Source organism: Pseudorasbora parva, chromosome 12, assembly GCF_024679245.1.
Source record: "Pseudorasbora parva isolate DD20220531a chromosome 12, ASM2467924v1, whole genome shotgun sequence".
NCBI classification, from domain to species: Eukaryota; Metazoa; Chordata; class Actinopteri; order Cypriniformes; family Gobionidae; genus Pseudorasbora; species Pseudorasbora parva.
This window is the reverse complement of record NC_090183.1, coordinates 9,576,104-9,592,411: the sequence shown is the minus strand read 5'-3', so window position 1 is coordinate 9,592,411 and position 16,308 is coordinate 9,576,104. Positions and strand designations below refer to the sequence as shown.

General features: G+C 39.1%; 1 protein-coding gene across 1 annotated transcript in view; it reads right to left on the bottom strand.

Moving 5' to 3' along the window:
* The window catches only part of LOC137093935 (ATP-binding cassette sub-family C member 4-like), a 53,963-nt gene that overhangs the window by 20,187 nt on the left and 17,468 nt on the right, over window positions 1-16,308 (bottom strand). The window contains exons 7-13 of the mRNA XM_067458992.1: window positions 14,683-14,808; window positions 13,833-14,082; window positions 9,548-9,655; window positions 2,005-2,094; window positions 1,699-1,890; window positions 1,256-1,350; window positions 826-912 (exon numbers count right to left, since the gene is read on the bottom strand). Of these exons, the coding sequence (XP_067315093.1) occupies window positions 826-912; window positions 1,256-1,350; window positions 1,699-1,890; window positions 2,005-2,094; window positions 9,548-9,655; window positions 13,833-14,082; window positions 14,683-14,808 (948 nt within the window). The remainder of the gene's footprint in view (window positions 1-825; window positions 913-1,255; window positions 1,351-1,698; window positions 1,891-2,004; window positions 2,095-9,547; window positions 9,656-13,832; window positions 14,083-14,682; window positions 14,809-16,308) is intronic.

Genomic DNA, 16,308 nt, shown 5'->3' with positions numbered 1-16,308 from the left:
TGTACTCATCCCGTCACCGTTTATCTGCCCTGTCAATCATCGTCAGATTTGTCACAGTTCAAATCCTCCACATTCAGTTTAATCTCCTACCGTATCTGAGAGAAATGTAGCCGCTCGTTGATCTGCCATGTGTGGGTCTTTGTGGGTCAGAGATCTCCTCATGTGTTTGCAGTTTAAATATAATGATGGATTTAAAAGTTAATGGCCAAACGTGTCATTAAAAAAGTTCACAATGCTGCTGCAGGTGAAATATAATGTGGACAACACTGAATAAATATAGTTTTGTCGGGTTAAAAATTGATAGTTGGTCACTCAAACCCCTTTATCTAAACTTCTCTACTTAACCGTCGAACTCGCACATCCGTCATGTTTGTAGTTTTTTAACGCTTTTTAACCGCGTTTGTAGTTCTAATCGAATCCTCGTCCAATTCGCAATGGGTTGTGGGCAATATCAGCCGTTAGAGTGCCCATCGATCCATACTACGAATTCGGACCGGAAATAGTAAACCATCCGGGTATCTTTGGAATACTCTTTTCAACATACTACGATTTGGGACATACTAATTCTATTTTCGAATACTATTTAGGATAGATAGTATGTGAATTGGGACGCAGGGCACATGTCCAAAGAAACAGCTCTCAAACTTGGCGTCATCACACTATGCTATACATTTTTTTATGTGTCATATGAACTACTTTCATGAAGCTTTTATGGTTTATTTGGCCCTTTTGGGAGTTTGAAAGTTCCTAAACACTAAAAGCTCTTATTGTGTGAAGAAGAGCAACTGTAAAATGCAACGGCATCTGTGAAGAGTATGGACTTACTTTTCAAACAGGTGTCTGCCCACTTCAGCATCCACTGCACTCAATGGATCATCCAACAGGTAAATGTCAGCATCCTGATACACAGCCCTAAAATCAGACAGGGTTCAGTAAGGTCTGCATCAAAATTAAATAAAACAGTTCTTAAATATATAGTTAATATGCTAGTTTGCTTATATAAAAAATGGATTATGGTTGATTTTCTTTCACTGTATTATATATTATACGCCTTACAAAATGTCACTGTTTACATTAAATAGATCCTCAGTATGACTACGATTCAATCTTCTGAATGCACGATACAGTTTCCCTTTCTTTCTTTTTTTTGCTCAGACCGATATGCATCCGTTAAATTTAGGAAAGGGGTTGTGTTTAATTGTACTGAATTTGTATAATGAAGAGGAAAAATGGTTGAGTTAACAGCTTGGGATACCTGGCCAGGTTGACTCGAGCTTTCTGCCCCCCACTGAGAGTTGCTCCTCTGTCTCCAATCACAGTCAAATCCCCATCAGGAAGCAGCTCCATGTCCTATACAACACAGAAAGAACTACTGTTTCAGTATAGTACAGTTTGCTTATAATAACTTTAGAACATTATTTTAGAAAATCCTACTTCTAACATTAACTTTGAGGACAAAATGTTCACTTGCTGCCTAATATATCCCACCCACTAACAGGTGTCATTATGAAGAGATAATCAGTGTTATTCACTTCACCAGTCATAATGTTATGCCTGATTAAGTATGTGCTTAATTCATTTGACGATCCTGATTAAAACAAAGTAAACAATTAAGAACCCTACTGAGAATTAATTCTGGAAGTAGATGGAAAGTGTTAAGTCAAGAGTGTGATGATGAATAACTAATAAGAGCCTCACCCTTTTGAGGGCACAGGCTTTGAGGACCCTCTCATATCGCTGGGGGTGCAGCTCCTTTCCGAACAATATGTTGCTCCGAATGGTCCCTGGAAAAACCCAAGGCTGCTGAGAGGCATACGTCAGCTCACCTTTGATCTTTACAACACCCTTTTCTGCTGGAAGCTCGCCCAGAACAGTGCTGAGGAGAGAGGACTGCAGGATACAGGTCATGATTAGTAACTAATAATAACACTTGTGGCTGACATGATCACTTGTTTGACAAGCTTGGGAAAAATTAAATCAGAATATAGAATTAATGTGACTGACCTTTCCAGCCCCCACAGGACCAATAACAGCCAGGAGTTCACCTGGCTTCACATTAAAAGACACATTTTGTAACGTTGGAGCATCCAGAGACTGCCAAGTAGAAAGGAGAAAATCTATTAGTCCTGACATGAAAAAAGGGGGAAAAGTGACTAGAAATGACTGAGAGCTGCAAAAACATGTCACATAGTTACAACTCATTTATATCTGAAACATTTTGTTCTTTTGAGATTTCTATTCAACAAAAGTATTCTTTCAGAAATGTTTCTTCAACAGAAAGTCAGCATATTAGAATGATTTATGAAGGATCATGTGACACTGAAGACTGTAGTAATAATTCTACAAATTCAGCTTTGCCAACATGAATAAAATACATTACAATATATTAAACAGAAAACAGTAATTTTATACTGTATTAATAGTTCACAATATTACTGGTTTTACTATATTTTTGATTAAATAAATGCAGCCTTAAGAGACTTCTTTCAAAAACAGAAAAATCTTGCCAACTTATTTCATCATTACCTAAATTAAAACTATATCTACTAGGGATGCCAAAGTTCTCAATATAATAGTGAACCGTTCAGTTTGGCATTTACGGTTCAATGGGCCTCATTCATGAAACACGAGCAGAACGGATTTGTGTGTAAATCATTCGTAAAGCCGCTCTGCTGAAATTTTCGGATTCACGAAAATGTTCATATTTTCAAAATGTTAGTTGGTATGAAAAAAGTGTACACCTGCTTCCTACTACGAGTAAATGGTGCTTAAAACATTTGAACGTTCCGCGTTCTAATTTAGGCAAACTGATGACATTGCATTTTGATGCACTATGTAGGGTAGGCCTACTATAATAATATTTCAAGAGTTGATTTGCCCCGTCTTTTTTGTTTTGTTTGTATTGTTTAACATTGGATAATAGGCAGCGCTCGTCATTGTCATTTTTAACCAGGCCGCCCAATCACAGTGGAGGTGAGGCGGGACAAAATCTACACCGACCAATCATCCCACTTGTACACCAACTCAAGAACAATAATAGAGAAGTTAATACTGCTTTATACTGCATTTCTAAATTCAGTAATATTCTTCAAAATGAGATAATGTGGATATTCTGTATCATAGCTACCAAAGTATTTCAGCTGGAAAAATGCTGCCCTTGCAAAGCTCTTTTAAGCGCCACCAGCTGGCCGTTTTCAGAAGAGCACCAGGTGTTTAGCTGGCTAAAACTTGCTTTGGTGGACACACAATAATTTAATATTTTGGAATGCATTAATATACACACGTTTAACTAATGAATCCATGGTATACGAAGCTTTTGTGAAGAGGTTCACGACCAAAAAGAGGATGATATGTGAGAGATGATAAAGACGAAACCAAAGAGGATGATTATCCCTATGGGGAAGGATATGGCGAGTTTTATGATGGAACAAATAGGAATGCCCATGATCGCGGTTTCCGGTCCAGAACAGCCTCTCCTCGTGTTCCGGGAATGAACAGCTGCAGACATGAAAGAATCCACTACTCATCTTTCAAGTCTGGACGCTGGAGTTGAGAACCTATCTGTTGAACTATTGACTTTTTGTAAAGAATTCAGACCCTCAATGAAAGAGCTAGAGAGGCTCCTGAAACTAAAACATGGGGGTTGTCCAATTGACCAAACTGGAAGGTCATTGGCCGGAAGATGAAACACTCAAGAAACCAGAATGGGAGGCTCCAGAGAAGGCAGCCTATCGCAACAACCTTGAAATACTTGTGAGAGCCTTCAAGACAGTGTTCCCACCCACAGTGAACATAGATATGTCAGTGTTGTCAAAAGGATAATCAGGACATTGAAGAATACTTTGGAGAACTGAAAGGCCTTTTTGACCGATGTAGTGGACTCAAACCAAGCGCTCCTTGGTTTGGACAAGCAGTGCCAGAAGGCACAGACCCATATGACGACAATCTGAAACAAGTTTTCCTGGATGGAAAAGGACACTGATTTAGCAAATATGACATGAAAATCATGTTTAGGAATAAGCACTGTCCCACTATCAGAAGTAAAGCGACATGCTCAACATAAACCATCATTCGAGAACAGGCTTGTAGCAAAAGGAAGAAGAGTGAAGAAACAACTCACAAGTATCAACTAGCCATGACACAACAGGATACTGGATTCAACCAAAGAAGAGGAGAAGGAAGGGGCAGAGGAAGAGGAGAGGTCATAGTAAACCAAGACAAATTCTATAACTGTGGCAGAATTGGACATTGGAGAAACGAGTGTCCGGAACCAGTGATGACAAGGAGACAAAGAGCACAGGTGGAGAGAGACTGAAGGGAGGGGCTGCCGTCCCACGGGAACCTCACGTCCATGGTGGTAAACGTATCATTTCCTTTTTCTGACTTTGCTTCTGGCAATGAAGATCTGCTTGCTAAATGTGATGACATAGAAATAGACAATTTTTACAAAGCTCACAGTAGACTCCATATGGTAGAAATGTCAGTTGAGGAAAAAATTATTAGGTTTCTGGTGGACTCAGGAGCTACCAATTCAGTGATAAAAAGGGCAGACATGCCCCATGGTGTTTCTTTGCAAGCAGTGAATATTGCGGTGCAGGCCAGAGCTACAAACGTACTAAATCCTTACACCATTTTGTCACAAATACCAGCCAGTACGACATAAAATTATACGTTGGTGGACTCTCAAACGCATTTTTTTGTGTACCTGTGCACAAAGACTCACAGTTCTGTTTGCCTTCAATTTCAATGGTAAGGCATACACTTTCACAAGACTGTGTCAAGGGTACTGTGAGAGTCCAAAAATATATAATGAGGCATTGAAAAATAGTTTAGATGATTTGGTGCTGCCAGAGAGATAGGCTCTCTTGCAGTACATAGATGACCTCCTGGTGTGTGCACCAAAAAAGGACCTATGTGACAAAGCCACAACTTTATTACTTTTTCACTTAGAAGATAAGGGCCACAAAGTTAATCCAGATAAGGTCAGCATTAGTCAGAAAAAAGGGCATGTTTTTGGGGCATGTTCTTGAAGGTTCCGGGAAATCTATTTCCAAAGCTAGGGTAGAAGCCATACAAAACATCCCAAAGCCCATTACAAAAAAGGAAATTGTGTTTTTTTTGGGGTATGACATCATGCTGTCGAACCTTCATACTGACTTACTCTGAGAAAGAGGGACCCCTAGCTGAACTGATATATGGCTCAAACATGGGAGCTAATGATAAAATTGTATGGACAGAACGTGCTGAAGAGGCTTTCTGTGCCATGAAGGGGGCACTGCAAACCGCTCCCACCTTAGGTATTCCAGACCCAGAAAAAACATTTACCCAAACAGTTAATAAAAGAAAGGGCATGATGTCCTCGGTCTTGCTGCAAGACCATGGGGGTAAACTGAGACTAGTAACATACTTCTCCTCCAAATTGGATGCTGTGGCCTGAGGCCTCCCACATTGTTTGAGAGCACTGGCTGCAGCTGAAAAGGCTGTAATGGTCTCAAAAGAATTTGTAGGATTTAGTGATTTAACCATGTTAGTTCCACATGCAGTAGCTATGATACTACTGGAACATAAAACATCTCATTTTTCTACACCTAGGTGGATGAGGTATAACTTTATCCTTCTCGTAATGCCAAACATCACTGTGAAAAGGTGTAATGTGCTGAACCCTGCCACATAGGGCTGCAGCTATCGATTATTTTTGTAATCGATTAATCTACCACTTAATCGATCGATTAATCGGATAATAATTACTTTTTCTTTATTAAAGAGCAATAAGAGACAATAAGACGGCTATCTTAAAATTAACATCTAATTTGTCTTCTTTTTAGAAAAATTAAGTTTTACTGCTGAAATTGTATACATTAATAACTGTGAAACTAAACAATTTTAATGCATACAATTTCCATATTATATTAAATAAAAATCTATTTCAAATTACTTTAAAAAGGTAAACATAGTTCAATCTAAAACTAAACCTACAACCAATAAATCTAAATAGAAGTAATATAAATAACAGTAATGCCAATATAAATAATATAAATATTCTATAAATTCTATATAATATAAATATTCTAATATTCTATAAATATTCTATAAATAATATAAATAACTAAACATTGTATTTATGTTGTGCAACTTAACTTTCATGTGTCAGCTTCAGCTCAGGCATGACATAAGCATTTACTGTCTTATTTACTCCTTTACTGGAGCAAAACATAGTGGACAGGTTAACTTGGAGCAAGAGATGTGCGGCTCAGCTCTATCGTCACCGAATCAGCTGTTAGAAGCAAACCATCCACCCGCGCCCGGCACAACTTCAAATCCTCCGTGTTAAGCGCGATGCTATCGTCACATATTAGCTACACTGAAGTAGGTTGCTAAACAAAACAAAAAAAATATTTTGGCTAAATTACATTTACATAAACCAGGGTCGACAACCTATACATCACACGGAGGAATAACCGCTAGAACGTGATCAAACGCGAGATATGTTTAATTCAGTTAAAGTACATCACACATGCTGATCTTTTGAGCTAATCATTCATCATTGTAACACAGCTTGCTTTAAGTTAGTAGCTATAAATATGATTAAAGTGTGATATTTAAATTACACAAATCAATGAAATCACGCAGCTCTGAGCTCTGAAAGCACGAGCGCTGCTAATCTCACACACACACAACACGCACACGCGCGCGCGCGCGTTACAGCTTGTTCTGATATTTGTTGCGCCTAGTATTGAGAACATCTAATGGTGCATTTCGAAGATATTATCAAGTAGGATATATAAAGTCTCATTTCACACACATCACAATGACGGTGATCCATGTGCAAAGCTGCAAACTCCATCGAGTTCATGTGTTTGGAGTTGCTCGTATCTCCTCAGCTGACGCGTGAACTGCCGCAAATGAAACTTAAATGTTCAGCGTCGCATCCTGAAGCTCAACACAGTTTTCTTCATTTAAAAACAGCGATATTAAATGATATTACCAGTGCTGATGCCCACCCGCTCTCTCTCTCTCTCGCATTGCGGTCTTTGGATCTCGACATGAGCTGAAAACGAAAATTAAAGAACGACACGCATTCATTGCGTTTTAGCGTGATATGAGAGTTCCGCGTCTTTATTAAAATCAACATATTAACGATTTCTCTCATCCACCTGCAATGTTTGGGATGTTTACGCACCTGAACCGCGGATATAACCGCAATCCGCTCATACTCCGAGTCCTTACACAAAAAATGTCTTTCTGCAATATCTGTGTGTAGTTAAATGGACTAAGCGAAGCGTCGAGGCAGATGATTTTGCCTCGAGGATTTTTTTGATTCGATTAACTCGAGTTACTCGATGAATCGTTGCAGCCCTACTGCCACACTTCTTCTAATAGAAGGGGAGGGCAAACCACATTGTTGTAACTCATTGTTAGATGAGATATGTACTCCAAGGGTGGACCTAAAAGACACAGCCCTGACAAATTCCGACATGGTCCTATATGTGGATGGTTCATCCAGTAGAGATGAAAAGGGTCAGAACCGGCAGGATATGCTGTAGTGTCAGACAATGGTATAGTGGAACTTCCTCCTACTTTCTCTGCACAGGCTGCTAAATTAGTCGCGTTGACTGTAGCATGCAAAGCAGCTGAGGGCCAGTCAGTTACGATATGTACTGACTCGAGATATGCCTTTGGTGTGGTCCATGACTTTTGGGGCCCTGTGGATTTTTTGATCAGCTGTTTGTGTAATGAAAGCTTCCACACCGAACGCAGTGAATGTGCTGAGGTGAAAAAACAACGTATTTTTTCCATTTTGAAGCTGATTTTTTTTTACTCTAGCGGCGACAGAAACGGCTTTAACCAATCACATTCAAGGAAACAAAGGTGACGAAAATGTCCCGTTGATGTCACAAGCTATTCAATCAACATTAACCTTTGGCAGGTATGGCATTTCTCAGCTGTAGGTCTAGTCAAAGCTGTGCACCTGCAGCTGTGTTTACTACCGTGTTTACAGACAGCAATAACTTTTTTATATTTATAACCTTTTATAAATCATTGATTTTTGTTCTAAACCTTGTGTCCGCGACTATGGAGTGTTGCAAGTGAACGTGTTGCCCTCAGTATGTCTGTGGCACTGAAATGTTTACATTGTGACTCAACTGGAAACATCTGTTCCGGATCGAAATGATTCCCTGAAGTGTGCAGTTTGTCTTGTCAGATACGCTGCTGTCTCGGGAGGAGACCCTCAAATTGTCCCACCGGCCAAGTTTTAGCTCCTGTGCAAGATTAGCATACTCCCCTTCAGACTCTCTGTTCTTTTACGACTGGGTGCACCCAAAACCTTCTTTTCGTCTTTGAAATAAAATGAAAAGCTCATCTTCACTGAATGATGAAGTGTCCGTGTTTTCTCAGCTGTCGCCGCGAATGTTTTGGAATGTTGGAGCTTTGAAACGTCACCAATTCGTGTCGCGGCTGATATGAATGGTTTTGATGTGATATTCGCTTATTCGCTTTTTCGTTATGCGTCCGGTGTGGAAGGGCCTTTAGTCAGAGAGCGTATGTAAGTGTATGCACACTATACTGTCCAAGTCCAGAAAGGTAATAAAAAAAAAATCATCAAAGTAGTCCATATGTGACATTAGTTAGTTAATTAGAATCTCTTGAAGCATCAAAAATACATTTTGGTCCAAAAATCACTAAAATAAAATGTTTTTATTCAACATTGTCTTCTTGGTTTGTTTTTCAATTCTCAAATAAAGATTCAAACGGTAATGAATCAGCGGATTGATTCATGATTTGGATCGCATGTCAAACTGCCAAACTGCTGAAATCACGTGACATGCGACAGCTGCCACTGTAAATCTTTATATATATATATATATATATATATATATATTTATTCTATATTATACAATACACTAGGAATGTGTACAAGGTTTGTTTTTTAAGCAAAGTTTTAAGTTAAGTAAGGTTTTTCAAGTCTTTTAAGTCAAATAAAGAAAGAGTACTGCAATAAAAACATTTTCTCCTTAATCGTTCTGTTCCTGCCACCTAAGAATAGAATAGCAAAAAACCTAACCGAATTGAAAACCGTGGTTAAAAACCGAGGTATGTATTGAACCGTGGACTAACTGTGTTGTTGCATCCCTAATATCTACTACAAGGGATGGGCGATATCTTATCATTTGCGATCTACCAGTAAAAATTCTCCCCACGATAAGAAATTCCCACGATAATAACGATAAAGCCTAGATGATGACGTGACCCATTCACATCTCACATGCAGAGCGAAAACAACTAGGCGGAAGCTGTGGAGGAGTTTAGTGTATTTTTACTGTTTACTGTTTAGGCACAGTAAACACACGTGTGAGGCGTGCAACTGAGAGCTGTAATTTGCATAAATTAAGCACACACACAAAAAAAAGAGAGACTATGCTTTTGGGATAGAGAAACTTCAGCTGTTTGATGGACAAAAATGTATCAGCTTGTAGTTCTGCATTTCCAAAAGTATAACTCAGAGTAATGTGTGTGTACTTTATACATTTAAATACACTGAACTCACCTTTTCCCAGTAGCACATGAGATCCTGAATCTCAACAGATGCCTCTTTCTTCTCCTCCTGAGAAAACGGGACGGCGGTTTTCACAAGCTCATCGAGCAAGAGGAACTTCTGCACGAGAGAAAGAGAGAGAGAGAGACCACAAACACTTATGATGCATAAACACAAGGTTATCGTCACACACAAAAAATGCTGTAATGACACTCTGACAGTATAGTCGCGGTACTTTGAAGTTTCTGTGGTTAACACAAATCAGGAGTGTCCAGCAAGCGGAAGTGAGTACAGTGTGGTCAAAAATGGGAAAATATAATCAGCTTTTTCTAAAGAGACACTCAATGATTACAAAATCTGCAGGTTAATGTTGGACTTGTGCAACAGTAGCTGCGTCAGTGGAAACATTGGAATAGATCTAAAATTAACCCTGAAATTGACACCCTCAGCACTACAGCACAACCAGAGGAGACAGAGATTTATAATGCTATTACTTATGGCAAATAATCTTAATTAATTTGCAACGAAATTTGTATATGTTATGTTATGTTTAAGTCTCTTAGCCTGGTCTTACCACTCTCATACATTTAATTTGTACAGAGAGTCTGTTAACTCTCCATTGACCAGTGTTTACTTCCGTGAAGGAGGAACTCTGTTGAAGTTTAAATCTAGTGGATCTAACCAGAGCCACTCCGGATCTGCCATAACCAATTGCTAACGTTTGGTCGTGACGTATGTCATGCGCCTTTTGCCTGTTTCTCACAAATCCGTCAAAATAAATGTGCAGGCCACCTCAGTGATAAAACCATAGGATAAAACCTTAAACTCGTGCTTTCGGATTGTGATCGTGTTATTCATGGTGGACGGGAGAGTTGTATGATTGGGAACGCACTGCTTACGTGGTCCGTAACATGATTGTATGCTGTAAATAAAATGTCATATGCTTAGTATGATAAGAATAAATGCTGTCGTAAATAACGTCCCGATTCAATTGTTTACGTGCTTTTATTTTGATTTGTTTGAGCGGTGATTAAATGTATTGCTCTTGAAAATACTTGCCAGCATTTTAAAGATATACAAGTCTAGAAATGCATCCAAATAACAGCAAAGCGCAACCGTACGGTGCTCTACAGTGGTCAGAAAGGATATAAAGAGTGAATTTTTAAGTGAAATATTCTTGAAAACTCAGAGATGTGGATTCGGACAGTTATTACATCACCGCACGACCTTGGTGTTTGTCAAAACTCAAAAGCGGTAGGTAACTCGGCCGGGGATTTTTACGTGGGTGGTGGGAGACGGACGGCAATAAAAATCACTGACTAGCCCCGTAACTTAAATACCTTCCGACTCCATGAGAAACAATTACCGTCCGAATAGGGCTTCAGCCAAATCCTTCACCTCTAACGGAGCGAGCTGAAAAATCTTTTCCCAAATTCACTCTGTTGGGGAGGAGGGGCCACAACATCATGGCCACCACAAACCCCAGCAAAGATTGCTCTCGCTCCAGCTTTAAGTTCTGGATATTCGCCAGTGTTGCCACAACGGAATGAATGGTTTTGTTCGCATCTTTCTCCACCGCCATTACTGAACTACAACTCAAACTACCGCATGACATTAACGTCATCATTCTCAGCCACTCCCTCTGTTAATTGATTGGACCGGTAAAAATTTGTTCGGAGAAAACCTAAGAATACACCGCAGTCCCAGACAGAGTACTGAAGGAAAATTAAAATTGAGCGGAAGTAAGTAGGAGGGCAGAGCCAGGCTATACTTTTCTAGGGCTGGGTTAAAAATAAAGATATCAATTGTTTCTCATTTTGATGAACCTGTAACAATTCTTAAATCTTTTAGTCTATGACTCTATGCTGTTTTCAGTTCATGTGTACAAAACGTCAATAAACTATAGGTGCGTCTCAATCAGCTCCCAAGCTCCTGAATCAGTATAGCATGTACACAAACTGGGGCCCTGGTAAAGACAGTAAGGACCCTGGATCACTACACATGTGGCTCGCTGTCAACGTCACTTAGGGCTGTGCAAGACTAGCCAAATACGGTAGTCAACGACACTGCTGCTGCTAGTCGACTTTGAAATACTAGTAGTGTACTACAATTTTTTTTTTTTGCGCATTCATTTTTTGCTTTATATTATTTTTTACAATGGCTGTTTATTTAATTACCCTCATGTTAATTTTACATCTTGAAATAAACATATTTTGATATATTTTATATCTGGAGTAGTAAAATTTAATTTTACCTCATTTTCATTTCACATGCATTCCTATTCTGTTGCTTTTGGCAGGTTTAAAGAAAGATGATCAGGGTGAGGGAGTATTTTGACAGCCTACACAAAACTTCTGTTTTCTTCTGTCATCTGGTACTAGTATATAACAATTAAGCTTGCTTATAGACTTCTTATACTACAGGTTATAAGGGACAATTCAGTATAACATTTTATATCAATCGAACATTACTTGAGTTGCTATAACAACATCATAACGAAGAAAATGCACTTAAATAATGTATAGTTTTCAGTACACGTCAAGCTTTTCTGCCGTTTTTTGTACTGTATAAAATCATACTGTAAAAAAAAAAAAAAAAGACGTATTGTCCGTGATTTCACCCAGAAGCGTACTGTAAACACAAGCTGGCCTTTGCCATCTTGGCAGCGCAACATCGCGCATCACGCCCGGATAACAGAAAATGGACAAAGAGGCGGGATGTGGGGGCGGATGTGAGGTGATGCGATGACTAACAGACAGCAAATAAATGGCTATCCACCTGTCAATCAAAGTGGCCACGCCCTTAATTATGCAGAACTTTAATGCTTTATATAATGTAAACTAATGAGTTATCAAAATAAATAAAAAATCACCCCCTCACAGTTGTCATGAAGGGCAAAATTAGTCGTACAGGCCAAAACCACAATTTGTACCAGGATGTAAAAAAAAAATGTTTCTGCTGTAAAGTTGTAGCCTGGATGCCAGCCGAACCTAGCCCCTCCCACAAATTTTTTAGGTCGGGCAGTTCGGTCTGGCCTTGCTCCATAGAGGAGTAATTATCTCAGAACAGAAACTGTTCGGACCAATGAAATCATCAGGGCGGGCTTTAGACGATGACGGACAGATGAGAAACAGGAACGTAAAGGGGCTTGGATTATATTTGTTCAAATCCGAAACGGAGAGCTTGTTTGTATATGCATTCACCTTCACAATTTCTCTCAGAAATGATGATCATGTTGGGTAAGTACTCTGTGTATCATTTAATTATTATATTTTTTTTACAACACCGGCAAAGATCGTGTATTCCAGCCTCCTTCCAGCGTGTGTGCAGACAGGGTTGGCAAGTTTTTACAACAAAAACCCTAAACAATAGCTTCTCGGGGGGGTTCTCAGCGGGAAAAATGGCGTTTGGGGGGTAAAATATGTGCTATTTTGGCAAGGTTGCCTACTAAAATTTGCACTCATAGGTCTATATATCACATAATAATCGCTTCAACCCGCAGACATAGAAAACAACCCGCCGGGGAAAAAAACGCGGACTTGGCATCACAGTGCAGTTGAACTATGTTGACATTTGACAATGTGTCGCTTCGTTGCTCTGATTGGTTGTAGGTCTATCCAATTGATGTCTTTCCTGGTTTGGTTGAAACGCCCCATAATCACAGCCCAATGGAGCAGTTTCAGACTCATATTCTGACTAGAATTGAGTATGACCATGTCAGGCTAGTAAAGTTGGGCATTTTAACATAGGGCTCAATGAGATTCTGATCCTTCAGGATCATGTCCCTAGTGGCCAGTCGAGGAATTGCAGTTTAAGTCACTTCCGTATTAGCTTCAAGAGAAACAAGTGGTATAGACACTTTTCCTACATGAAAAGCATGTTCAAACCTGGACAATGGTTGCCATGGTAATGAACAACAATACCTTAACTTATCTGAGCAAATTGGTTTATTATAGGCTATGGGTTTGAACTTATTGGTCTTGTACTGCCTATCGATTTAGTTGATTTTAATAAGTATGTCTCCAGGGGGCGGGGTAAGACTAGTCGGTTGCAAAATTTTCATTTAAACAATTAATTAATTTTGCATTTTTAATTAAATTTTTATATATTTTTTTTATTTTGGCAGTGATAGAAGAGATTAAACCAAATGCATTATGGGATACAATATTGCATACTCTAGTTTTTCTTTTCAGATTGTAATAATTACCACGATTGTCCCAGAAACAACTTTAGTTGTACCATGACCGTGGGAACACTAACTTCATTGAGCCTGTTTTTCTAAAGATGGAGGTAGTACCTTGATCCTCTTGATGCTGATGGCAGCCTCGGACACTTTCTCGATAGCAGAAGGGAAGAACAGAGTAACGGTGAGGCGGACGGCACTGTAGAGCGACATGGCCACAAACACACGACTGGCAGAGATAGTGTTGCCCAAAAGCACGTACACGGTGAAGGTCACAAACATGATGATTTTATTTGCCGTAAAGAACGAGGCCATGTTCAGCCCACGGAGGAAAGAGCTACTCATGATTTTTGAGATCTCCTTCCTACAAGAAACAAAAAAATAAGAGCTTTATCCATTCATACCAAAGAATCACAAATGTATTACATCCAAGAGCAAAATGGTCCTCATAGTACTTTACAAGGCCGGTTTGTACAATAAAAGATAATTCTGTCTTTTCACAGTTAAAAAGACTTTACATGCAGAACCACAGATAAGATTGAAAGAAGCTTTGTTTGTGACACTCCAAGGTTAAAGCTCATCTGATATTTTATGGCTTATGTGATAATATACGAGATATGATAAATATTATGCTTTTGACATGCAGGCTTTCACCCTAGTTCCCGAACTACACTACAAAAGCATGTGAACAAAGGGGTCTAGTCATGTGATATTTTTTGGCATTCAATTTTTACTTTCAAGTCAACTACTGTCTTGGCAGAGCCAAAGTCTTAGTAGACATTGGCTGAGCAAGTTTAATACTGTTTAATGACAGTATTAAACTGGATTGACACATGTAGTTTTTTTAGGATCTTAAAAATAAAGACTAAGTCTAAGTCAAGAAATAAATCAAATAATTCTGCTGACCTATGTCAGAGCCATAGCAGTATAATAAGACTAAATAAGCCAACGGTACATAGTTTACCTTCGAACATCATTAACCAGCGCTGCGAACGGCTTCTCCCAGGCATACATCTTGATTATACGTATACCAGACACCACCTCATTCATAGTACGTATCCTATTGTCAGTTAAGGCTGCAGTCTTACTCCTGAAAAAGAGAGAGAGAGAGAGAGAGAGAGAGAGAGAGAGAGAGAGAGAGAGAGAGAGAGAGAGAGAGAGAGAGAGAGAGAGAGAGAGAGAGAGAGAGAGAGAGAGAGAGAGAGAGAGAGAGAGAGAGAGAGAGAGAGAGAGAGAGAGAGAGAGAGAGAGAGAGAGAGAGAGAGAGAGAGAGAGAGAGAGAGAGAGAGATTTTGGGCTATATTCTGAAACCTAAGGCTGATCCGCCTTCTTACAACTTTTCATCTTTGTTAAAACACATCAGGCCATGGCCTTGATAAACACTGAAATAGATGTTTTATATTGTGTTGTAATAAAAGTTTACAAACAATAAAACAATAGAAGTTGGAAAAGCTTCGGACTTGCTAAAAGAAATTTAGCAGCGAATTAAATTCTGAATAAAAATGTTAAAATAATAATTAAGCAATGACCAAATATTCAATGACTCAGATTATTACTCAGATTATGATGTGAAATTCTTAAAATTAGATTTTTAACCCCAGAAGGAAAGGCCATGTGGTTAATGTGTTACTATGATTCATTGTTTGAACACTGTGGTGATTTAAGAATGACCACAGTAAATTCGTATAAATTACTTGTTTAACATCTCATGGACAGAATAATTACTATAACCGGAAAATACACCATCCTTAGCATGCAAAGTTCTTTGTGCTCTTAAAGGGTCAGTTCACACAAAATTTTTATTCTGTCATTAATTACTCACCCTCATGTCGTTTCAAACCCGTAGGACTTTCACTCATCTTCAGATCACAAATGAAGATCCTTTTGATGAAATCTGAGATTTCTATGCAACTACCACTTTGACGCATTAGAAAGTTAATTAAAAGACTGTACACCGAATCCATATGAATGGATGCGGTTTGAATGCAGCGGTTTACTCCAAATTTGCAGAGACTCAATTGAACAGATTGAATTTAGGCTTTTAAATGGCACTAGGGATGAAACGATTACCGGTTACACGATAAACCATGATAAAATGTACTGACGGTTAGTAATAACGTTTAAAATTTAATTATCATTAAAACTGTCAGGCAACTCCTATCCAGTCTGGTGCAGGTGCACGCAACACTGTTTTCTGAATGGGAAGAAATGACAGAAGGCAGTGACAGCACTGGGAGATTTTCCAGCCTTCTAAAAGGACCAAATCTGAGATATGGCCATATTTTGGCTTTTACAAAAGTCCTCAGGGAAAATAAATCAAAGATGCTCTGGTCACCCTGTCTGCAGCAGAACATGCCAGAAGAAAGTCGCTGTAATAGGGGGAACACTTCAAATCTGCGAAGATTTGCCAACGCAAGGCAAGTGGACTTTGACCTCAATACAAAACCTACGTCTGGGAAATAATAACGTGAAGCTTGAGCCAAAGACGAACGAACACGTTCAGACATAACTAGGGTGAAATTGAAGGAATAATAATCAGGCCTTGACATAACACCCGCCGTTTGTTTGGTGCATTTCGGCTGTGGCGTCG